This window comes from Pseudophryne corroboree (assembly GCF_028390025.1).
Source record: "Pseudophryne corroboree isolate aPseCor3 chromosome 3 unlocalized genomic scaffold, aPseCor3.hap2 SUPER_3_unloc_48, whole genome shotgun sequence".
Classification (NCBI taxonomy): domain Eukaryota; kingdom Metazoa; phylum Chordata; class Amphibia; order Anura; family Myobatrachidae; genus Pseudophryne; species Pseudophryne corroboree.
Genome location: NW_026967539.1, coordinates 955,578 through 983,288, shown reverse-complemented (window position 1 = coordinate 983,288; position 27,711 = coordinate 955,578). Strand labels below are relative to the sequence as shown.

The 27,711-nt window shown below is 43.6% G+C and overlaps 1 protein-coding gene across 1 annotated transcript in view; it reads right to left on the bottom strand.

Annotated features, from left to right (window-relative positions):
* Positions 1–450: 450 nt before the first annotated feature.
* Positions 451–27,711, bottom strand: part of LOC134984301 (synaptic vesicular amine transporter-like) — a 398,788-nt gene continuing 371,527 nt past the window's right edge. Inside the window, exon 10 of the mRNA XM_063949918.1 lies at positions 451–533. Within this exon, the coding sequence (XP_063805988.1) occupies positions 451–533 (83 nt within the window). The remainder of the gene's footprint in view (positions 534–27,711) is intronic.

The following is a 27,711-nucleotide window of genomic DNA, read 5'->3' as shown; positions in this document are numbered from 1 at the left end:
TACACCCCTCCCCAGTGTCACACCTCTGTACCCCCCCATCTACTACACTCACTATACACTCCTCCCCAGTGTCACACTTCTGTACCCCCCATCTACTACACTCACTATACACCCCTCCCCGGTGTCACACCTCTGTACCCCCCCATCTACTACACTCACTATACACTCCTCCCCAGTGTCACACCTCTGTACCCCCCATCTACTACACTCACTAAACACCCCTCCCCGGTGTCACACCTCTGTACCCCCCATCTACTACACTCACTATACACCCCTCCCCAGTGTCACACCTCTGTACCCCCCCATCTACTGCACTCACTATACACTACTGTCCCGGGATGGCTGTATGGTACAGAGCGCAGGACACAGTATATAGTAATATAGGACATATACACACAGCGATATCACCGTTACAGATAAGTTCTGCGGGAGAAAGCATTAGTCAGAGACCTACCTTCCAATCCTGAGAGCCAGGGGCCCGAAGATATTAGTTCCGATGAGATAAGAGATGCTGGCCGGGAGGAAAGCCACACCTGGGGGGGAGAAACAATTGCTGGTATCAGACACATTCAGGAGAAGGTTTAATATCCGGAGCCTGTTATCTGGGGATCTCACATTCATCTCTCTCCCCACAGCTGATGTTTATACAGAGAATTAATCACTCAGCTCCGGGACACATGCAGGAACCTGCTCTACTTACTGTACCTAATAACTGCTGGGACTAATGAGCAGCTACTTACTGTATCTAATAACTGCTGGTACTAATGAGCAGCTACTTACTGTACCTAATAACTGCTAGGACTAATGAGCAGCTACTTACTGTACCTAATAACTGCTAGGACTAATGAGCAGCTACTTACTGTATCTCTAATAACTGCTAGGACTAATGAGCAGCTACTTACTGTATCTAATAACTGCTGGGACTAATGAGCAGCTACTTACTGTACCTAATAACTGCTAGGACTAATGAGCAGCTACTTACTGTATCTCTAATAACTGCTAGGACTAATGAGCAGCTACTTACTGTATCTCTAATAACTGCTAGGACTAATGAGCAGCTACTTACTGTATCTCTAATAACTGCTAGGACTAATGAGCAGCTGCTTACTGTATCTAATAACTGCTGGGACTAATGAGCAGCTACTTACTGTACCTAATAACTGCTGGGACTAATGAGCAGCTACTTACTGTACCTAATAACTGCTGGGACTAATGAGCAGCTACTTACTGTACCTAATAACTGCTAGGACTAATGAGCAGCTACTTACTGTACCTAATAACTGCTGGGACTAATGAGCAGCTACTTACTGTACCTAATAACTGCTGGGACTAATGAGCAGCTACTTACTGTATCTCTAATAACTGCTAGGACTAATGAGCAGCTGCTTACTGTATCTAATAACTGCTGGTACTAATGAGCAGCTACTTACTGTACCTAATAACTGCTGGGACTAATGAGCAGCTACTTACTGTATCTCTAATAACTGCTAGGACTAATGAGCAGCTGCTTACTGTATCTAATAACTGCTAGGACTAATGAGCAGCTACTTACTGTATCTCTAATAACTGCTAGGACTAATGAGCAGCTACTTACTGTATCTAATAACTGCTAGGACTAATGAGCAGCTACTTACTGTATATCTAATAACTGCTAGGACTAATGAGCAGCTACTTACTGTATCTCTAATAACTGCTAGGACTAATGAGCAGCTACTTACTGTATCTCTAATAACTGCTAGGACTAATGAGCAGCTACTTACTGTATCTCTAACAACTGCTAGGACTAACGAGCAGCTACTTACTGTATCTCTAATAACTGCTAGGACTAATGAGCAGCTACTTACTGTATCTCTAATAACTGCTAGGACTAATGAGCAGCTACTTACTGTATCTAATACCTGCTGGGACTAATGAGCAGCTACTTACTGTATCTCTAATAACTGCTAGGACTAATGAGCAGCTACTTACTGTATCTAATAACTGCTGGGACTAATGAGCAGCTACTTACTGTATCTAATAACTGCTAGGACTAATGAGCAGCTACTTACTGTATCTAATAACTGCTGGGACTAATGAGCAGCTACTTACTGTATCTCTAATAACTGCTAGGACTAATGAGCAGCTACTTACTGTATCTAATAACTGCTGGGACTAATGAGCAGCTACTTACTGTATCTAATAACTGCTAGGACTAATGAGCAGCTACTTACTGTATCTAATAACTGCTGGAACTAATGAGCAGCTACTTACTGTATCTCTAATAACTGCTAGGACTAATGAGCAGCTACTTACTGTATCTAATAACTGCTGGGACTAATGAGCAGCTACTTACTGTATCTAATAACTGCTAGGACTAATGAGCAGCTACTTACTGTATCTAATAACTGCTGGGACTAATGAGCAGCTACTTACTGTATCTCTAATAACTGCTAGGACTAATGAGCAGCTACTTACTGTATCTAATAACTGCTGGGACTAATGAGCAGCTACTTACTGTATCTAATAACTGCTGGGACTAATGAGCAGCTACTTAATGTATCTCTAATAACTGCTGGGACTAATGAGCAGCTACTTACTGTATCTAATAACTGCTGGGACTAATGAGCAGCTACTTACTGTATCTAATAACTGCTGGGACTAATGAGCAGCTACTTACTGTATCTAATAACTGCTAGGACTAATGAGCAGCTACTTACTGTATCTAATAACTGCTGGGACTAATGAGCAGCTACTTACTGTATCTCTAATAACTGCTAGGACTAATGAGCAGCTACTTACTGTATCTAATAACTGCTGGGACTAATGAGCAGCTACTTACTGTATCTAATAACTGCTGGGACTAATGAGCAGCTACTTACTGTATCTCTAATAACTGCTAGGACTAATGAGCAGCTACTTACTGTATCTAATAACTGCTGGGACTAATGAGCAGCTACTTACTGTATCTCTAATAACTGCTGGGACTAATGAGCAGCTACTTACTGTATCTAATAACTGCTGGGACTAATGAGCAGCTACTTACTGTATCTAATAACTGCTAGGACTAATGAGCAGCTACTTACTGTATCTAATAACTGCTGGGACTAATGAGCAGCTACTTACTGTATCTCTAATAACTGCTAGGACTAATGAGCAGCTACTTACTGTATCTAATAACTGCTGGGACTAATGAGCAGCTACTTACTGTATCTAATAACTGCTAGGACTAATGAGCAGCTACTTACTGTATCTAATAACTGCTGGGACTAATGAGCAGCTACTTACTGTATCTCTAATAACTGCTAGGACTAATGAGCAGCTACTTACTGTATCTAATAACTGCTGGGACTAATGAGCAGCTACTTACTGTATCTAATAACTGCTGGGACTAATGAGCAGCTACTTAATGTATCTCTAATAACTGCTAGGACTAATGAGCAGCTACTTACTGTATCTAATAACTGCTGGGACTAATGAGCAGCTACTTACTGTATCTAATAACTGCTGGGACTAATGAGCAGCTACTTACTGTATCTAATAACTGCTAGGACTAATGAGCAGCTACTTACTGTATCTAATAACTGCTGGGACTAATGAGCAGCTACTTACTGTATCTCTAATAACTGCTAGGACTAATGAGCAGCTACTTACTGTATCTAATAACTGCTGGGACTAATGAGCAGCTACTTACTGTATCTCTAATAACTGCTGGGACTAATGAGCAGCTACTTACTGTATCTCTAATAACTGCTAGGACTAATGAGCAGCTACTTACTGTATCTAATAACTGCTGGGACTAATGAGCAGCTACTTACTGTATCTCTAATAACTGCTAGGACTAATGAGCAGCTACTTACTGTATCTAATAACTGCTGGGACTAATGAGCAGCTACTTACTGTATCTAATAACTGCTGGGACTAATGAGCAGCTACTTACTGTATCTAATAACTGCTAGGACTAATGAGCAGCTACTTACTGTATCTAATAACTGCTAGGACTAATGAGCAGCTACTTACTGTATCTAATAACTGCTGGGACTAATGAGCAGCTACTTACTGTATCTCTAATAACTGCTAGGACTAATGAGCAGCTACTTACTGTATCTAATAACTGCTGGGACTAATGAGCAGCTACTTACTGTATCTAATAACTGCTAGGACTAATGAGCAGCTACTTACTGTATCTAATAACTGCTGGGACTAATGAGCAGCTACTTACTGTATCTCTAATAACTGCTAGGACTAATGAGCAGCTACTTACTGTATCTAATAACTGCTGGGACTAATGAGCAGCTACTTACTGTATCTAATAACTGCTGGGACTAATGAGCAGCTACTTAATGTATCTCTAATAACTGCTAGGACTAATGAGCAGCTACTTACTGTATCTAATAACTGCTGGGACTAATGAGCAGCTACTTACTGTATCTAATAACTGCTGGGACTAATGAGCAGCTACTTACTGTATCTAATAACTGCTAGGACTAATGAGCAGCTACTTACTGTATCTAATAACTGCTGGGACTAATGAGCAGCTACTTACTGTATCTCTAATAACTGCTAGGACTAATGAGCAGCTACTTACTGTATCTAATAACTGCTGGGACTAATGAGCAGCTACTTACTGTATCTAATAACTGCTGGGACTAATGAGCAGCTACTTACTGTATCTCTAATAACTGCTAGGACTAATGAGCAGCTACTTACTGTATCTAATAACTGCTGGGACTAATGAGCAGCTACTTACTGTATCTCTAATAACTGCTAGGACTAATGAGCAGCTACTTACTGTATCTAATAACTGCTGGGACTAATGAGCAGCTACTTACTGTATCTAATAACTGCTGGGACTAATGAGCAGCTACTTACTGTATCTAATAACTGCTAGGACTAATGAGCAGCTACTTACTGTATCTAATAACTGCTAGGACTAATGAGCAGCTACTTACTGTATCTAATAACTGCTGGGACTAATGAGCAGCTACTTACTGTATCTCTAATAACTGCTAGGACTAATGAGCAGCTACTTACTGTATCTAATAACTGCTGGGACTAATGAGCAGCTACTTACTGTATCTAATAACTGCTGGGACTAATGAGCAGCTACTTACTGTATCTCTAATAACTGCTGGGTCTAATGAGCAGCTACTTACTGTATCTCTAATAACTGCTAGGACTAATGAGCAGCTACTTACTGTATCTAATAACTGCTAGGACTAATGAGCAGCTACTTACTGTATCTCTAATAACTGCTAGGACTAATGAGCAGCTACTTACTGTATCTAATAACTGCTGGTACTAATGAGCAGCTACTTACTGTATCTAATAACTGCTGGGACTAATGAGCAGCTACTTACTGTATCTCTAATAACTGCTAGGACTAATGAGCAGCTACTTACTGTATCTCTAATAACTGCTAGGACTAATGAGCAGCTGCTTACTGTATCTAATAACTGCTAGGACTAATGAGCAGCTACTTACTGTATCTCTAACAATTGCTAGGACTAATGAGCAGCTACTTACTGTATCTCTAATAACTGCTAGGACTAATGAGCAGCTACTTACTGTATCTCTAATAACTGCTAGGACTAATGAGCAGCTACTTACTGTATCTAATAACTGCTAGGACTAATGAGCAGCTACTTACTGTATCTCTAATAACTGCTAGGACTAATGAGCAGCTACTTACTGTATCTAATAACTGCTGGTACTAATGAGCAGCTACTTACTGTATCTCTAATAACTGCTAGGACTAATGAGCAGCTACTTACTGTATCTCTAATAACTGCTGGGACTAATGAGCAGCTACTTACTGTATCTCTAATAACTGCTGGGTCTAATGAGCAGCTACTTACTGTATCTCTAATAACTGCTAGGACTAATGAGCAGCTACTTACTGTATCTCTAATAAATGCTAGGACTAATGAGCAGCTACTTACTGTATCTAATAACTGCTAGGACTAATGAGCAGCTACTTACTGTATCTCTAATAACTGCTAGGACTAATGAGCAGCTACTTACTGTATCTAATAACTGCTGGTACTAATGAGCAGCTACTTACTGTATCTCTAATAACTGCTAGGACTAATGAGCAGCTACTCACTGTATCTCTAATAACTGCTAGGACTAATGAGCAGCTATTTACTGTATTTCTAATAACTGCTAGGACTAATGAGCAGCTACTTACTGTATATCTAACAATTGCTAGGACTAATGAGCAGCTACTTACTGTATCTCTAATAACTGCTAGGACTAATGAGCAGCTACTTACTGTATCTAATAACTGCTAGGACTAATGAGCAGCTACTTACTGTATCTCTAATAACTGCTAGGACTAATGAGCAGCTACTTACTGTATCTAATAACTGTTGGTACTAATGAGCAGCTACTTACTGTATCTCTAATAACTGCTAGGACTAATGAGCAGCTACTTACTGAATCTCTAATAACTGCTAGGACTAATGAGCAGCTACTTACTGTATCTAATAACTGCTGGGACGAATGAGCAGCTACTTACTGTATCTCTAATAACTGCTGGGACTAATGAGCAGCTACTTACTGTATCTCTAATAACTGCTAGGACTAATGAGCAGCTACTTACTGTATCTCTAATAACTGCTAGGACTAATGAGCAGCTACTTACTGTATCTCTAACAACTGCTGGGACTAATGAGCAGCTACTTACTGTATTTCTAATAACTGCTAGGACTAATGAGCAGCTGCTTACTGTATCTAATAACTGCTAGGACTAATGAGCAACTACTTACTGTATCTCTAACAACTGCTGGAACTAATGAGCAGCTACTTACTGTATCTCTAATAACTGCTAGGACTAATGAGCAGCTGCTTACTGTATCTTATAACTGCTAGGACTAATGAGCAGCTTCTTACTGTATCTCTAATAACTGCTAGGACTAATGAGCAGCTACTTACTGTATCTCTAATAACTGCTAGGACTAATGAGCAGCTACTTACTGTATCTAATAACTGCTAGGACTAATGCGCAGCTTCTTACTGTATCTCTAATAACTGCTAGGACTAATGAGCAGCTGCTTACTGTATCTCTAATAACTGCTAGGACTAATGAGCAGCTACTTACTGTATCTCTAATAACTGCTGGGACTAATGAGCAGCTACTTACTGTATCTCTAACAACTGCGAGGACTAATGAGCAGCTACTTACTGTATCTCTAATAACTGCTAGGACTAATGAGCAGCTACTTACTGTATCTCTAATAACTGCTAGGACTAATGAGCAGCTACTTACTGTATCTCTAATAACTGCTAGGACTAATGAGCAGCTGCTTACTGTATCTAATAACTGCTAGGACTAATGCGCAGCTACTTACTGTATCTCTAATAACTGCTAGGACTAATGAGCAGCTGCTTACTGTATCTAATAACTGCTAGGACTAATGAGCAGCTACTTACTGTATCTCTAATAACTGCTGGGACTAATGAGCAGCTACTTACTGTATCTCTAATAACTGCTAGGACTAATGAGCAGCTACTTACTGTATCTCTAACAACTGCTAGGACTAATGAGCAGCTACTTACTGTATCTAATAACTGCTAGGACTAATGAGCAGCAACTTACTGTATCTCTAACAACTGCTAGGACTAATGAGCAGCTACTTACTGTATCTCTAATAACTGCTAGGACTAATGAGCAGCTGCTTACTGTATCTAATAACTGCTGGGACTAATGAGCAGCTACTTACTGTATCTCTAACAACTGCTAGGACTAATGAGCAGCTACTTACTGTATCTCTAATAACTGCTGGGACTAATGAGCAGCTACTTACTGTATCTCTAATAACTGCTAGGACTAATGAGCAGCTACTTACTGTATCTAATAACTGCTGGGACTAATGAGCAGCTGCTTACTGTATCTCTAATAACTGCTAGGATTAATGAGCAGCTACTTACTGTATCTCTAATAACTGCTAGGACTAATGAGCAGCTGCTTACTGTATCTAATAACTGCTAGGACTAATGAGCAGCTACTTACTGTATCTCTAATAACTGCTAGGACTAATGAGCAGCTGCTTACTGTATCAAATAACTGCTAGGACTAATGAGCAGCTACTTACTGTATCTCTAATAACTGCTGGGACTAATGAGCAGCTACTTACTGTATCTCTAATAACTGCTAGGACTAATGAGCAGCTACTTACTGTATCTCTAATAACTGCTAGGACTAATGAGCAGCTACTTACTGTATCTAATAACTGCTAGGATTAATGAGCAGCTACTTACTGTATCTAATACCTGCTGGGGCTAATGAGCAGCTACTTACTGTATCTCTAATAACTGCTAGGACTAATGAGCAGCTACTTACTGTATCTCTAATAACTGCTAGGACTACTGAGCAGCTACTTACTGTATCTCTAATAACTGCTGGGACTAATGAGCAGCTACTTACTGTATCTCTAATAACTGCTGGGACTAATGAGCAGCTACTTACTGTATCTCTAACAACTGCTAGGACTAATGAGCAGCTACTTACTGTATCTCTAATAACTGCTAGGACTAATGAGCAGCTACTTACAATATCTCTAATAACTGCTGGGACTAATGAGCAGCTACTTACTGTATCTCTAATAACTGCTAGGACTAATGAGCAGCTACTTACTGTATCTCTAACAATTGCTAGGACTAATGAGCAGCTACTTACTGTATCTAATAACTGCTAGGATTAATGAGCAGATACTTACTGTATCTAATACCTGCTGGGACTAATGAGCAGCTACTTACTGTATCGCTAACAACTGCTAGGACTAATGAGCAGCTACTTACTATACCTAATAACTGCTAGGACTAATTAGCAGCTACTTACTGTATCACTAATAACTGCTAGGACTAATGAGCAGCTACTTACTGTATCTAATAACTGCTGGGACTAATGAGCAGCTACGTACTTTATCTCTAATAACTGCTGGGACTAATGAGCAGCTACTTACTGTATCTCTAATAACTGCTAGGACTAATGAGCAGCTACTTACTGTATCTCTAACAACTGCTAGGACTAATGAGCAGCTACTTACTGTATCTCTAACAATTGCTAGGACTAATGAGCAGCTACTTACTGTATCGCTAACAAGTGCTAGGACTAATGAGCAGCTACTTATTGTACCTAATAACTGCTAGGACTAATGAGCAGCTACTTACTGTATCGCTAATAACTGCTAGGACTAATGAGCAGCTACTTACTGTATCTAATAACTGCTGGGACTAATGAGCAGCTACTTACTTTATCTCTAATAACTGCTAGGACTAATGAGCAGCTACTTACTGTATCTCTAATAACTGCTAGGACTAATGAGCAGCTACTTACTGTATCTCTAACAACTGCTAGGACTAATGAGCAGCTACTTACTGTATCTCTAACAATTGCTAGGACTAATGAGCAGCTACTTACTGTATCTCTAATAACTGCTGGGACTAATGAGCAGCTACTTACTGTATCTAATAACTGCTAGGATTAATGAGCAGCTACTTACTGTATCTAATACCTGCTGGGACTAATGAGCAGCTACTTACTGTATCGCTAACAACTGCTAGGACTAATGAGCAGCTACTTACTGTATCTAATAACTGCTAGGACTAATGAGCAGCTACTTACTGTATCTCTAACAACTGCTAGGACTAATGAGCAGCTACTTACTGTATCTCTAACAACTGCTGGGACTAATGAGCAGCTACTTACTGTATCTAATAACTGCTGGGACTAATGAGCAGCTACTTACTGTATCTAATAACTGCTGGGACTAATGAGCAGCTACTTACTGTATCTAATAACTGCTAGGACTAATGACCAGCTACTTACTGTATCTCTAGCAACTGCTAGGAATGGCTAATGAGCAGCTACTTACTGTATCTAATAACTGCTGGGACTAATGAGCAGCTACTTACTGTATCTCTAGCAACTGCTAGGAATGGCTAATGAGCAGATACTTACTGTATCTCTAACAACTGCTAGGACTGGCTAATGAGCAGCTACTTACCATATCTCTAACAATTACTAGGACTAATGAGCAGCTACTTACTGTATCTAATAACTGCTAGGATTAATGAGCAGCTACTTACTGTATCTAATAACTGCTGGGACTAATGAGCAGCTACTTACTGTATCGCTAACAACTGCTAGGACTAATGAGCAGCTACTTACTGTATCTAATAACTGCTAGGACTAATGAGCAGCTACTTACTGTATCTCTAATAACTGCTAGGACTAATGAGCAGCTACTTACTGTATCTCTAATAACTGCTGGGACTAATGAGCAGCTACTTACTGTATCTAATAACTGCTAGGACTAATGAGCAGCTACTTACTGTATCTCTAACAACTGCTAGGACTAATGAGCAGCTACTTACTGTATCTCTAACAACTGCTAGGACTACTGAGCAGCTACTTACTGTATCTAATAACTGCTAGGACTAATGAGCAGCTACTTACTGTATCTCTAACAACTGCTAGGACTAATGAGCAGCTACTTACTGTATCTCTAACAACTGCTAGGACTAATGAGCAGCTACTTACTGTATCTAATAACTGCTAGGACTAATGAGCAGCTACTTACTGTATCTCTAACAACTGCTAGGACTAATGAGCAGCTACTTACTGTATCTAATAACTGCTAGGACTAATGAGCAGCTACTTACTGTATCTCTAATAACTGCTAGGACTAATGAGCAGCTACTTACTGTATCTCTAACAACTGCTAGGACTAATGAGCAGCTACGTACTGTATCTAATAACTGCTAGGACTAATGAGCAGCTACTTACTGTATCACTAACAACTGCTAGGACTAATGAGCAGCTACTTACTGTATCTAATAACTGCTAGGACTAATGAGCAGCTACTTACTGTATCTCTAACAACTGCTAGGACTAATGAGCAGCTACTTACTGTATCTCTAACAACTGCTAGGACTAATGAGCAGCTACTTACTGTATCTAATAACTGCTGGGAGTAATGAGCAACTACTTACTGTATCGCTAACAACTGCTAGGACTAATGAGCAGCTACTTACTGTATCTAATAACTGCTAGGACTAATGAGCAGCTACTTACTGTATCTCTAACAACTGCTAGGACTAATGAGCAGCTACTTACTGTATCTCTAACAACTGCTGGGACTAATGAGCAGCTACTTACTGTATCTAATAACTGCTGGGACTAATGAGCAGCTACTTACTGTATCTAATAACTGCTGGGACTAATGAGCAGCTACTTACTGTATATAATAACTGCTAGGACTAATGAGCAGCTACTTACTGTATCTCTAGCAACTGCTAGGACTAATGAGCAGCTACTTACTGTATCTAATAACTGCTGGGACTAATAAGCAGCTACTTACTGTATCGCTAACAACTGCTAGGACTAATGAGCAGCTACTTACTGTATCTAATAACTGCTAGGACTAATGAGCAGCTACTTACTGTATCTCTAACAACTGCTAGGACTAATGAGCAGCTACTACTGTATCTCTAACAACTGCTGGGACTAATGAGCAGCTACTTACTGTATCTCTAACAACTGCTAGGACTAATGACCAGCTACTTACTGTATCTCTAATAACTGCTAGGACTAATGACCAGCTACTTACTGTATCTCTAACAACTGCTAGAACTAATGATCAGCTACTTACTATATCTCTAATAACTGCTAGGACTAATGACCAGCTACTTACTGTATCTCTAGCAACTGCTAGGAATGGCTAATGAGCAGCTACTTACTGTATCTAATAACTGCTGGGACTAATAAGCAGCTACTTACTGTATATCTAGCAACTGCTAGGAATGGCTAATGAGCAGCTATTTACTCCAGAGATGGACTGGGCATCTTATCCTCTCAGGTACATAGCATTATTTCCTGGGGTATGTAGCAGTATCCCCCGGAGTACATAGCATTATTTCCTGGGGTATGTAGCAGTATTCCCCGAAGTACATAGCATTATTCCCTGGGGTACGTAGCATCATTCCCCGGAGTATGTATCATTATTCCCCTGTCTACATAGCAGTATTCCCCGAGGAACATAGCAGTATTCCCGGGGGAATGCAGCAGTATTCCCTGGAGTACATACTATAGCAGTATTCCCCAAGGAACATAGCAGTATTCCCTGGGGTATGTAGCATCATTCCCTGGAGTACATAGCAGTATTCCCTGAGGAACATAGCAGTATTCCCGGGGGAATGTAGCAGTATTCCCTGGGGTACGTAGCAGTATTTCCAGGGGTACGTAGCAGTATTCCCGGGGGTACGTAGCAGTATTCCTGGGGGTACGTAGCAGTATTCTCCGGAGTACGTAGCAGTATTCCCCGAGGAACTTTGCAGTATTCCCGGAGGAATGTAGCAGTATTCCCTGGAGTACATACTATAGCAGTATTCCCCAAGGAACATAGCAGTATTCCCTGGGGTATGTAGCATCATTCCCTGGAGTACATAGCAGTATTCCCCAAGGATCATAGCAGTATTCCCGGTGGAATGTAGCAGTATTCCCTGGGGTACATAGCATCATTCCCTGGAGTACATAGCAGTATTCCCTGAGGAACATAGCAGTATTCCCGGGGGAATGTAGCAGTATTCCCTGGGGTACGTAGCAGTATTTCCAGGGGTACGTAGCAGTATTTCCAGGGGTACGTAGCAGTATTCCCGGGGGTACGTAGCAGTATTCTCCGGAGTACGTAGCAGTATTCCCCGAGGAACTTTGCAGTATTCCCGGAGGAATGTAGCAGTATTCCCTGGGCTATGTAGCAGTATTACCGGGGGTATGTAGCATTATTTCCTGGGGTATGTTGCAGTATTCCCCGTGGTACGTAGCAGTATATCCCGGGGTATGTAACATCATTCCTTGGGATATGTAGCAGTATTCCCCTGGCTACTTAGCATCATTCCCTGGGGTACGTAACATCATTCCCTGGAGTATGTAGCAGTATTACCCGGAGTACGTAGCAGTATTCCCGGGGGAATGTAGCAGTATTCCCTGGAGTATGTAACAGTATTCCCTGGGGTACGCAGCATCACTCCCCGGGGTATATAGCATTATTTCCCAGGGAACATAGCAGTATTCCCCAGGGTATGTAACTGTATTCTCTGGGGAACGTAGCAGTATTCCGTGGGGAATGTAGCAGTATTCCCCAGGGTATGTAGCATCATTCCCCAGGGTATGTAGCGTTATTCCCTGGGGTATGTAGCATTATTCCCTGAGGAACATAGCAGTATTCCCGGGGGAATGTAGCAGTTTTCCCTGGGCTACATAGCAGTATTTCCCAGGGTATATAACAGTATTACCTGGGGTATGTAGCAGTATTCTCCGGGGTATGTAGCAGTATTCCCTTAAGTATGTAGCAGTATTCCCTGGAGTATGTAGCAGTATTCCCTGGAGTATGTAGCAGTATTCCCTGGAGTATGTAGCAGTATTCCCCGGGGTATATAGCAGTATTACCTGGGGTATGTAGCAGTATTCCTTGGAATATGTAGCAGTATTCCCCAGGGTATATAGCAGTATTACCTGGGGTATGTAGCAGTATTCTCCGGGGTATGTAGCAGTATTCCACGGAGTATGTAGCAGTATTCCCGGGGTACGTAGCAGTATATCCCGGGGTATCTAGCAGTATTCTCCGGGGTATGTAGCAGTATTCCCTGGAGTACGCAGCATCATTCCCTGGGTTATGAAGCATTACTCACTGGAGTATGTAGCAGTAGTCCCCAGGGTACGCAGCATTATTGCCCGGGGTACATAGCATCATTTCCTGGGGTATGTAGCATTATTCCCCTGGGAATGTACTAGTAGTCCCCAGGGTACACAGCATTATTCCCCGGGGTACGTAGCATTATTCCCCGGGGTATGTAGCATTATTCCCCAGTATAAGGAACATTGCCCCTCATTCCGAGTTGTTCGCTCGCAAGTGAATTTTTGCAGATTTGCTCATGCTAAGCCGCCGCCTACTGGGAGTGAATCTTAGCATCTTAAAATTGCGAACGATGTATTCGCAATATTGCGATTACACACCTCGTAGCAGTTTCTGAGTAGCTTCAGACTTACTCGGCATCTGCGATCATTTCACTGCTTGTCGTTCCTGGTTTGACGTCACAAACACACCCAGCGTTCGCCCAGACACTCCCCCGTTTCTCCGGCCACTCCTGCGTTTTTTCCGGAAACGGTAGCGTTTTTCCCACACGCCCATAAAACGGCCTGTTTCCGCCCAGTAACACCCATTTCCTGTCAATCACATTACGATCGCCAGAACGATGAAAAAGCCGTGAGTAAAAATCCTAACTGCATAGCAAATTTACTTGGCGCAGTCGCAGTGCGGACATTGCGCATGCGCATTAAGCGGAAAATCGCTGCGATGCGAAGATTTTTACCGAGCGAACAACTCGGAATGAGGGCCATTGGGTCTAATTCAGCAACGTCATGTGATGTCATGCAGCCACTGCGGCCTGCACCAACGAGAGTCCGGATACGCCTACAGTGTCCGGACTGCGCCCCTTAGACGGAGCATGAACCCCCACAAAATGTGGTGGCAACACCCTGTTCCCGCCTCCTCCAGGTGGGTGCAGTTTAAGACCTTGCAGATGCATGCACCAGCATGTGCGCTTTCGAGGAAATGCTAAAAATCGCCAAATAGCAATTTCAGCACTTTTGTGGGCCCATTGTTCCCCAGCATAAATAACATTTATTCCCTGGTATAAATAATACTATTCCCCTAAGTGCAAGGTGATAGCGCACCAGCAAGTCAATTTACATATTGGAGCTGATTGGCTGGTGCATTATCACCTTACACTTATCACTGCATTATCCCTTCTCCAGGCTTAATACATCTGCCCCATTACCTCCCCGGATAAGGAGCATTACTCTCCAGAATAAGGAGCATTACTCTCCGGTATAAGGAGCATTACTCTCCGGTATAAGGAGCATTACTCTCCAGAATAAGGAGCATTACTCTCCAGAATAAGGAACATAATTCTCCAGAATAAGGAGCATTACTCTCCCGGATAAGGAGCATTACTCTCCGAAATAAGGAGCATTACTCTCCGGAAAAACGAGCATTACTCTCCGGAATAAGGAGCATTACTCTCCAGAATAAGGAGCATTACTCTCCAGAATAATTAACATTACTCTCCGGAATAAGGAACATTACTCTCCGGAATAAGGACCATTACTCTCCGGTATAAGGAGCATTACTCCGTCTCCAGAATAAGGAACATTACTCTCCAGAAAAAGGAGCATTACTCTCCGGAAAAGGAACATTACTCTCCGGAATAAGGAACATTACTCTCCGGAATAAGGAATATTACTCTCCGGAATAAGGAACATTACTATCCAGACTAAGGAACATTACTGTACGGTATAAGGAGCATTACTTTCCGGTACAAGGTGCATTACTCTCCGGTATAAGGAACATCATTCTCCGGAATAAGGAGCATTACTCTCCGGAATAAGGAGCATTACTATCCGTTATAAGGAACATTACTCTCCGTTATAAGGAGCATTACGCTCCGTTATAAGGAACATTACTCTCCGGTGTAAGGAATATTACTCTCCGGTGTAAGGAATATTACTCTCCGGTGTAAGGAGCATTACTCTCCAGTATAAGGAACATTACTCTCCGGTGTAAGGAACATTACTCTCCGGTATAAGGAACATTACTCTCCGGTATAAGGAACATTACTCTCCGGTATAAGGAGCATTACTCTCCGTTATAAGGAACATTACTCTCCGGTGTAAGGAATATTACTCTCCGGTGTAAGGAGCATTACTCTCCAGTATAAGGAACATTACTCTCCGGTGTAAGGAACATTACTCTCCGGTATAAGGAACATTACTCTCCGGTATAAGGAACATTACTCTCCGGTATAAGGAGCATTACTCTCCGGTATAAGGAACATTACTCTCCGGTGTAAGGAACATTACTCTCCGGTATAAGGAACATTACTCTCCGGTATAAGGAACATTACTCTCCGGTATAAGGAACATTACTCTCCGTTATAAGGAGCATTACTCTACGGTATAAGGAGCATTACTCTCCGTAATAAGGAGCATTACTCTCTGGAATAAAGAACATTACTCTCCGGTATAAGGTACATTACTCTCCGGTATAAGGAGCATTACGCTTCTGTATAAGGAACAATACTCTCCGATATAAGGAATATTACTCTCCGGTGTAAGGAGCATTACTCTCCGGAATAAGGAGCATTACTCTCCGGTGTAAGGAACATTACTGTCCGGATTAAGGAGCATTACTGTCCGGACTAAGGAGCATTACTCTCCGGAATAAGGAGCATTACTCTCCGGTATAAGGAGCATTACTCTCCGGTATAAGGAGCATTACTCTCCGGAATAAGGAACATTAATGCTTCTTATTCCAAAGAGTAATGTTCCTTATTCCGGAAAGTAATGCTTCTTATTCCGGAGAGTACTCTCCGGAATAAGGAGCATTACTCTTTGGTATAAGGAACATTACTCTCTGGTATAAGGAACATTACTCTCCGGTATAAGGAGCATTACTCTCCGGTATAAGGAGCATTACTCTCCGGTGTAAGGAGCATTACTCTCCGGTGTAAGGAGCATTACTCTCCGGTGTAAGGAACATTACTGTCTGGACTAAGCAGCATTACTGTCCGGACTCTGGAGCATTACTCTCCGGAATAAGGAGCATTACTCTCCGGTATAAGGAGCATTACTCTCAGGTATAAGGAGCATTAATGCTTCTTATTCCGGAGAGTAATGTTCCTTATTCCGGAGAGTAATGCTTCTTATTCCGGAGAGTACTCTCCTGAATAAGGAGCATTACTCTTTGGTATAAGGAACATTACTCTCTGGTATAAGGAACATTACTCTCCGGTATAAGGAACATTACTCTCAGGAATAAGGAACATTACTCTCCGGAATAAGGAGCATTACTCTCCGGAATAAGGAGCATTACTCTCCGGTATAAGGAGCATTACTCTCTGGTACAAGGAGCATTACTCTCCGGTATAAGGAACATTACTCTCCGGAATAAGGAGCATTACTCTCTGGAATAAGGAGCATTACTCTCCGGAATAAGGAGCATTACTCTCCGGATAAGGAGCATTACTCTCCGGAATAAGGAACATAACTGTCCGGAATAAGGAGCATTACTCTCCGGTATAAGGAGCATTACTGTCCGGATTAAGGAGCATTACTGTCCGGACTAATGAGCATTACTCTCCGGAATAAGGAGCATTACTCTCCGGTATAAGGAGCATTACTCTCCGGAATAAGGAAAATTAATGCTTCTTATTCCGGAGAGTAATGTTCCTTATTCTGGAAAGTAATGCTTCTTATTCCGGAGAGTACTCTCCGGAATAAGGAGCATTACTCTTTGGTATAAGGAACATTACTCTCTGGTTTAAAGAGCATTACTCTCCGGTATAAGGAGCATTACTCTCCGGTGTAAGGAACATTACTCTCCGGAATTAGGAGCATTACTCTCCGGTGTAAGGAACATTACTGTCTGGACTAAGGAGCATTACTGTCCGGACTAAGGAGCATTACTCTCCGGAATAAGGAGCATTACTCTCCGGAATAAGGAGCATTACTCTCCGGAATAAGGAACATTAATGCTTCTTATTCCGGAGAGTAATGTTCCTTATTCCGGAGAGTAATGCTTCTTATTCCGTACTCTCCGGAATAAGGAGCATTACTCTTTGGTATAAGGAACATTACTCTCTGGTATAAGGAACATTACTCTCCGGTATAAGGAACATTACTCTCCGGAATAAGGAACATTACTCTCCGGAATAAGGAACATTACTCTCCGGAATAAGGAGCATTACTCTCTGGTACAAGGAGCATTACTCTCCGGTATAAGGAACATTACTCTCCGGAATAAGGAGCATTACTCTCTGGAATAAGGAACATCACTCTCCGGATAAGGAACATTACTCTCCGGATAAGGAGCATTGCTCTCCGGAATAAGGAGCATTACTCTCCGGAATAAGGAGCATAACTCTCCGGTATAAGGAACATCATTCCCTGGAATAAGGAGCATTACTCTCCGGTATAAGGAACATCATTCTCCGGAATAAGGAGCATTACTCTCCGGTATAAGGAACATAACTCTCCGGTATAAAGAACATCATTCTCCGGAATAAGGAGCATTACTCTCCGGTATAATTAACATAACTCTCCGGTATAAGGAGCATTACTCTCTGGTATAAGGAGCATTACTCTCCGGTATAAGGAGCATTACTCTCCGGAATAAGGAGCATTACTCTTCGGTATAAGGAACATCATTCTCCGGAATAAGGAACATAATTTTCCGGAATAAGGAGCATTACTCTCCGGTATAAGGAACATAACTCTCCGGTATAAGGAACATCATTCTCCGGAATAAGGAGCATTACTCTCCGGTATAAGGAACATCATTCTCCGGAATAAGGAACATCATTCTCCGGAATTAGGAACATCATTCTCCGGTATAAGGAACATCATTCTCCGGTATAAGGAACATCATTCTCCGGAATAAGGAGCATTACTCTCCGGTATAAGGAACATAACTCTCCGGTATAAGGAACTTTACTCTCCGGAATAAGGAGCATTACTCTCCGGTATAAGGAACATCATTCTCCGGAATAAGGATCATCATTCTCCGGAATTAGGAGCATTACTCTCCGGTATAAGGAACATCATTCTCCGGAATAAGGAGCATTACTCTCCGGTATAAGGAACATCATTCTCCGGTCTAAGGAGCATTACTCTCCGGTATAAGGAGCATTACTCTCCGGTATAAGGATCATTACTCTTCGGTATAAGGAACATCATTCTCCGGAATAAGGAACATCATTCTCCGGAATAAGGAGCATTACTCTCCGGTATAAGGAACATCATTCTCCGGAATAAGGAGCATTACTCTCCGGTATAAGGAGCATTACTCTCCGGTATAAGGAGCATTACTCTCCGGAATAAGGAGCATTACTCTTCGGTATAAGGAACATCATTCTCCGGAATAAGGAACATCATTCTCCGGAATAAGGAGCATTACTCTCCGGTATAAGGAACATAACTCTCCGGTATAAGGAGCATTACTCTCCGGTATAAGGAACATCATTCTCCGGTATAAGGAGCATTACTCTCCGGTATAAGGAACATCATTCTCCGGAATAAGGAACATTACTCTCCGGTATAAGGAACATAACTCTCCGGTATAAGGAACATCATTCTCCGGAATAAGGAGCATTACTCTCCGGTATAAGGAACATCATTCTCCGGTATAAGGAACATCATTCTCCGGAATAAGGAGCATTACTCTCCGGTATAAGGAACATCATTCTCCGGTATAAGGAGCATTACTCTCGGTATAAGGAACATTACTCTCCAGTATAAGGAGCATTACTCTCCGGTATAAGGAGCATTACTCTCCGGTATAAGGAGCATTACTCTCCGGTATAAGGAGCATTACTCTCCGGTATAAGGAGCATTACTCTCCGGTATAAGGAACATCATTCTCCGGTATAAGGAGCATTACTCTCCGGATTAAGGAGCATTACTCTCCGGTATAAGGAGCATTACTCTCCGGTATAAGGAACATCATTCTCCGGTATAAGGAACATCATTCTCCGGAATAAGGAGCATCATTCTCCGGAATAAGGAGCATTACTCTCCTGTATAAGGAGCATTACTCTCCGGTATAAGGAGCATTACTCTCCGGTATAAGGAACATCATTCTCCGGTATAAGGAACATCATTCTCCGGTATAAGGAACATCATTCTCCGGAATAAGGAGCATTACTCTCCGGTATAAGGAGCATTACTCTCCGGTATAAGGAACATCATTCTCCGGAATAAGGAGCATTACTCTCCGGTATAAGGAGCATTACTCTCCGGTATAAGGAACATCATTCTCCGGAATAAGGAGCATTACTCTCCGGTATAAGGAACATCATTCTCCGGTATAAGGAACATCATTCTCCGGTATAAGGAGCATTACTCTCCGGTATAAGGAACATCATTCTCCGGTATAAGGAACATCATTCTCCGGTATAAGGAGCATTACTCTCCGGTATAAGGAACATCATTCTCCGGAAGACGATGAGCAATGTGCGCTCATCTCTGACAATATTGCTGCTGTCAGTCCGCATTAATAAACATATATATATATATATATATAGAAAAAATCCAAGAATAACCACACAGGTGATTGTACCCAGAAATACCAGCACACAGCTTAGATGCAAAAGAAGAAGTTTTACTTGTCCAGAAAAGTCATTTAAAAAGGCAACAAGCATATAGCACACATGATGGTAGCAGCATGAATAGATCAATGAGTACTTATCATTCCGACAGCTGTTTCGACTATCTTCATCATGGGAATAGATAAAGTGACATGGTGCTGTACACTGCCATCCGCAGTGTCTGGTTCCAAAGTGACGTGTGCCTGAAAAGCTTAGCCCATGAGTGCATTAAATAGTGTGTGAAATACTTACCTGTAAGCTGTCTCACCTGTTCCCCGTCACACGTGGACATCAGCTGCGTTACATCCAAGCAGCACGGCATGCCGTGAACCGGAAGTGACGTGCAGGGGAGGGTATTAACCGCTGCACATCGTCAGTGACCAAACGATGGAGCCGGGACCTGTCCATCCTGCACGGAGACATAAGTCTCCGTAACTGTGTCCTGGTGTGAAGAATCACCCTCGGGCCGCGCGTCACTTCTAACGCGTTACCCGTGGCAACCAACAGGTCGTGCTTAAAACAGTCCGGGTAAACGAACACACCCGGAACTGAAGAAGCATCAGACCTGTTTCCGGGGACAAGGGGAGAGGCGCACAGGCAAAGAAAAACAGTGTAAGATAACATTGAACTAATAAAAATGAATAAAAATGAAAATAAATTAGATGCACACTTACATCCTGATGATGAATCTACTGATAATAAAGCATGTCTATGGCCAGTCATAAATGATTTAACAATGGATTGAACTGAATTTAAATCTGTCACTGACTACATTCTTAGTTATTATACATAAATCATGCCTTATAACAAAGCCCCAATTTATAGGCCTTTCAGTAAGTAGGTATATAAATCAACTGAAGTGTGCATATAAGCATAAACAGTTAATCTAATTAATAAACAAATAAACAAAAAATACATAGATAAGACAATGGATCCGGATGCAGAGTCATCAGGCTCACATGTGTTCACGTACATAAAAAATGTGAAGTGAAAAAAATGTAAATATAAAAAAAGAAAAGAAAAAAATATATTTATTTATAAAAAAGGTACCAACGAGAATTCCTCATTAAGTCCCAATGGTGAAAGGGAAAATAATCGTCGGATCCAGCGGCATTCCTGTTGTAATAGCAGCTTATGCCGGTCACCACCCCTCTTCAATGGTGGTATGTGGTCAATGGGCATGAATAAAAGATCTTTAATGTGGTGACCTTGATGAACGAAGTGTTTAGCAACTGGCGGAGTGGAATTTTCAATTTTGATGAACGCTTTCTTAATTGATGACCGGTGCAAGGCCATCCGTTCTTTGAGCATTCTAATAGTCTTTCCGACATATAGTTTCTTGCAGGGGCATTGGATCACGTAAACGACATATTTGGTCTCACATGTCATTCGATGTTTCAGTCGAAAAGTGTCTCCCCTAGTTGGATGGACGAACGTGCTACCTGTGTGCATATGCTTGCAATTAACACAGGAGCCACATTTGTGTGCTCCTGGTTTCAATTTTAGCCAACCATTGCCTTGTTGCGACATTGGTGCTATATCAGAATAGGTGATCTGATCCTTGAGATTTGGACTACGTTTGTAGCTAAATAATGGTAAGCTGTCACAGAATTTTCCCATAGTCGAATCTGCCTGTAAAATATGCCAATGCTTGGAGATCGCACGTCTCATGGCACCAGAGGCGACAGAATATGTGCTGGAAAAGACCAATCGTCCAATCTCTGGATCTTTGTTCTTGGATCTTAATACGTCTGAACGTTCCATCTGGAGACATCTCGTGATCGCTCCTTGTATCTCAGTCGGATCATAGCCCCTCTCGATGAATTTCTTGCCCATCTCGGTCAAAGCAGCTGGTAATAATAATTCATCCGAAGTTATGCGTTTCACTCGTAAAAGTTGGGAGAAGGGTAGTCCCTTCTTTAATGGCTGCGGATGGAAGCTCGTAGCCAACAAGAAAGAGTTTTTATCTGTAGGCTTCCTATAAACCTGGGTGGTGATGGACCCGTTGTTTAATTTGATCGTAACATCCAAAAAATTAATAGACAAAAAGTCGTGAACACATGTGAGCCTAATAGACCCTGGAATTTGATTTAATTTGGTCACTTCCGGTTCACGGCATGCCGTGCTGCTTGGATGTAACGCAGCTGATGTCCACGTGTGACGGGGAACAGGTGAGACAGCTTACAGGTAAGTATTTCACACACTATTTAATGCACTCATGGGCTAAGCTTTTCAGGCACACGTCACTTTGGAACCAGACACTGCGGATGGCAGTGTACAGCACCATGTCACTTTATCTATTCCCATGATGAAGATAGTCGAAACAGCTGTCGGAATGATAAGTACTCATTGATCTATTCATGCTGCTACCATCATGTGTGCTATATGCTTGTTGCCTTTTTAAATGACTTTTCTGGACAAGTAAAACTTCTTCTTTTGCATCTAAGCTGTGTGCTGGTATTTCTGGGTACAATCACCTGTGTGGTTATTCTTGGATTTTTTCTATATGATTACACCAACCGTGCACCAGCGTTTTCTAAATGATAAGTGAGAAGCGGCTACTTTTGTGGATTTATATATATATATATATATATATATATATATATATATATATAGGTCTGTCAGGACGCTGCATGCACACGTCTGGGGAAGACTGGAGGTTACACGGAGTAATTCTGTTACTGGGTGACAGTGCTGCTGTTCCTGCTTATAGCTACAGACGGGAAAGAGGGCTTATTATAGATGTGCAGGAGGACTAGAAATACCTAGAAAAGTCTGTATACTGTGGAGACGCCCATGATGTACTGCACCTGGCAGCGAGCACAATAGGTAGGTACTCCTAGTTACAGTTAGTACTCATGTTGCCCTCCTCATAATAAACAACTGACCATTATGTATTGCTATGGGGCACAGACCTTACATGTTATATCGTCTTTCTTACATGGGTCCCGCACCCCGGATTCACACTTAGTGTTAGAGACCCACCAGAGAAGAGGTCACCTAAACATTGCTTGGTGGGCTAGTATTTTTTGGCCAAAAATTATACCAAGAACCTCGAATTTGCTCTGGGGGGATAATTCAGTAACGATCTGCATTTTCCCGATGTTTGAGTCCTGCGCACACACGGGACCTGTTCTGCGCACATGCAGAACGTGTCCTGCGATTGCGATGCAGATATGAAAACACCTCTGCCTGACTGACAGGCAGAGGTGTTATTGGGGAGGGACAGGGGTGGGGCGTCCGGCGTTGGGGAATACGAGGGCACATCGCCCCCATTTTCCAGGAGTGACGAGGCCAAGGACTGCGCCACAAGTTACCTTGGCCTCAGAAGCCGCACTGCGATGGCAAGGCTGAGAAAGCTTCAGCTAACTCAACCTGCCGTCGCAGATGAACATCGCGACCAATGGCTGCAGTGTTCATCTTAGATGTGATTGCATGGTAAATGCAGGGAGGAGGTGGAACGCATCTCCTCCGCCACTGTGATTGCAGCAGCTTAGAGAATGAGGCCCTGTGTTACATTGCAGAGTATAGTGGAGTGTGATCAGCACTATGGGGGTCATTCAGAGATGGACGCAGATCACTGCACACACAGCCAGATCTGCGTCCATCTCCTCACATACTGGGGGGCCGCACAGCGCAGGGCAAGGCCGCACTGCATGTGTCACAGGCCACCTTCCGATGCGTCTGCAATTAGAGTGCGAATGCATCAAACTAATGTTGACCCCTGGCTGCGCTGACAAGCGGCCGGCCACAATTTTTTAAATCTGAGCAACTGCGTGTGACATCATGCAGCCCCCTGAAAACGGTCACGGCACCCCCTGTTTGGCACGCCCCTCCACCCCCAACGCTGCATCGCTGTACCACGAATGCCCGTCACTGTCAATGATCTTGGATGCGGCCACAAGGATAAGGGTCACACGGGCGATCGCAGACAGTTGCAGTTAAGGTCCATAGCGCCTGACTTTCTCGTGTATGAAAGCTGCTCCATCTAATTGATGCTAATTTCATATTAGGCACATGTGATATAGAGACAAAAGGCGGGATGTATTAACATACATCGCCCCCCCCCCCCACCCAGTGCATCGCTGCGATACTAATCGCATATGTGACTAACATCATAATGTAGTGACAGAGGCCCCCCGCGATACCTGTGAGGTGGTCTGCGGGGGTTCTCCGTCACCTCCCTGGGGTCGCCGTCTCCTCCCTGCAGCCGGAAGGACCTCTGGCTGTGTTGCTAGGGGGAGGAGGAGTTTGACTTCCAGGACCAGGGCTGCCTGGACGGAGGTATACCGGGGAGAGGGGGGGGGGGGGGTCAGCATCAGTGGCACATACCCTCAGGGGCGAAAACGCGGCTGCCGGGGGTTAATATATATGAAAATGTGGTAAAACCCCCAAAACGTAGGAGTCACGAGGGGACCTGCTGTTCGGGAAAAGGAGATTCTTGTGTGTACACATGGATCCCCATAAATGCGCTGGTTCGCGATACTTACCTTTTATTATTTGTAACCCCTGGATGTCTACATAGACTGAAGAGGAGCGACCTACGCCAGATATTAGGCGAGTATCTTTTTTTTTTTCTTTTTTTTTTACAGGTACCCCGTGGATTCTAATGGACAAGGGGACGTGATTGGCTGCGTGGGATGTAGGTAAGTATGTGTGAGTGTGTAAGTGTGTGTTAATAAAATTTTACTTTCACGGTGTGTGTGTGTGTGTGTGTGTGTGTGTGTGTGTGTGTGTGTGTGTGTGTGTGTGTGTTTATTGTAATATTTCTTTTGTTGTGGAACTACAGGTACCAGCTGGCCCTTTAATGCCCAGCATGCTGGTACATGTGGTTCTCCAAGTACCAGTATGCGGGGGAGACTTGCTGGGACCTGTTGTTCCACAGCAAACGACAATGGGGGTCATTCCGACCCGTTCGCACGCAGCGGTTCTTCGCTGCGATGCAAACGGGTCTGGAATGCGAATGCGAGGCGTGCGCATTGTGCACGCGAGCCATTGCCCGGCGACAGGGGTCGCTGGGCAACGACGCAGGTTACGAAAAAAGTGGTCGCAGCGGCAACCGCAAGAAGATTGACAGAAGGAAGGCGTACCGGGGCGTCACCTGTCCGTTGGCGGCCGTTTTCGGGGAGTGGAAAGGAAAACGCAGGCGTTTCCAGGAGAACGAAGGGCGGATGTCTGACTTCAAAGCTGGCCCCATCATCACTGAGATCGTCGCACAGGGTAAGTAGCTGCAGGGCTAGTCTTCTTTTACACAAGCGATCGCAGCCCTGCTATGCAGAAATACACTCCCCCATAGGCGGGGACTAGTGATCGCACCCTGCTATGCAGAAATACACTCCCCCATAGGCGGGGATTAGTGATCGCACCCTGCTATACTATATACACTCCCCCATAGGCGGAGATTAGTGATCGCACCCTGCTATACTATATACACTCCCCCATAGGCGGAGATTAGTGATCGCACCCTGCTATGCAGAAATACACTCCCCCATAGGCGGGGATTAGTGATCGCACCCTGCTATACTATATACACTCCCCCATAGGCGGAGATTAGTGATCGCACCCTGCTATACTATATACACTCCCCCATAGGCGGGGATTAGTGATCGCACCCTGCTATGCAGAAATACACTCCCCCATAGGCGGGGATTAGTGATCGCACCCTGCTATACAGAAATACACTCCCCCATAGGCGGGGATTAGTGATCGCACCCTGCTATGCAGAAATACACTCCCCCATAGGCGGGGATTAGTGATCGCACCCTGCTATGCAGAAATACACTCCCCCATAGGCGGGGATTAGTGATCGCACCCTGCTATACAGAAATACACTCCCCCATAGGCGGGGATTAGTGATCACAGCCTGCTATGCAGAAATACACTCCCCCATAGGCGGGGACTAGTGATCGCACCCTGCTATACAGAAATACACTCCCCCATAGGCGGGGATTAGTGATCGCACCCTGCTATGCAGAAATACACTCCCCCATAGGCGGGGATTAGTGATCGCACCCTGCTATACTATAATACACTCCCCCATAGGCGGGGATTAGTGATCTCACCCTGCTATACAGAAATACACTCCCCCATAGGCGGAGATTAGTGATCGCACCCTGCTATGCAGAAATACACTCCCCCATAGGCGGGGATTAGTGATCGCACCCTGCTATACAGAAATACACTCCCCCATAGGCGGGGATTAGTGATCGCACCCTGCTATGCAGAAATACACTCCCCCATAGGCGGGGATTAGTGATCGCACCCTGCTATGCAGAAATACACTCCCCCATAGGCGGGGATTAGTGATCGCACCCTGCTATACTATAATACACTCCCCCATAGGCGGGGATTAGTGATCTCACCCTGCTATACAGAAATACACTCCCCCATAGGCGGGGATTAGTGATCTCACCCTGCTATACAGAAATACACTCCCCCATAGGCGGGGATTAGTGATCATAGCCTGCTATGCAGAAATACACTCCCCCATAGGCGGGGATTAGTGATCACAGCCCTGCTATGCAGAAATACACTCCCCCATAGGCGGAGATTAGTGATCACAGCCCTGCTATGCAGAAATACACTCCCCCATAGGCGGGGATTAGTGATCGCACCCTGCTATACAGAAATACACTCCCCCATAGGCGGGGACTAGTGATCGCACCCTGCTATACAGAAATACACTCCCCCATAGGCGGGGATTAGTGATCACAGCCTGCTATGCAGAAATACACTCCCCCATAGGCGGGGATTAGTGATCACAGCCCTGCTATGCAGAAATACACTCCCCCATAGGCGGGGATTAGTGATCACAGCCTGCTATACAGAAATACACTCCCCCATAGGCGGGGACTAGTGATCGCACCCTGCTATACAGAAATACACTCCCCCATAGGCGGGGATTAGTGATCGCACCCTGCTATACAGAAATACACTCCCCCATAGGCGGGGATTAGTGATCGCACCCTGCTATACAGAAATACACTCCCCCATAGGCGGGGACTAGTGATCGCACCCTGCTATACAGAAATACACTCCCCCATAGGCGGGGATTAGTGATCGCAGCCTGCTATACAGAAATACACTCCCCCATAGGCGGAGATTAGTGATCGCACCCTGCTATACAGAAATACACTCCCCCATAGGCGGGGATTAGTGATCGCACCCTGCTATACAGAAATACACTCCCCCATAGGCGGGGATTAGTGATCTCACCCTGCTATACAGAAATACACTCCCCCATAGGCGGGGATTAGTGATCTCACCCTGCTATACAGAAATACACTCCCCCATAGGCGGGGATTAGTGATCATAGCCTGCTATGCAGAAATACACTCCCCCATAGGCGGAGATTAGTGATCACAGCCCTGCTATGCAGAAATACACTCCCCCATAGGCGGGGATTAGTGATCGCACCCTGCTATACAGAAATACACTCCCCCATAGGCGGGGACTAGTGATCGCACCCTGCTATACAGAAATACACTCCCCCATAGGCGGGGATTAGTGATCACACCCTGCTATACA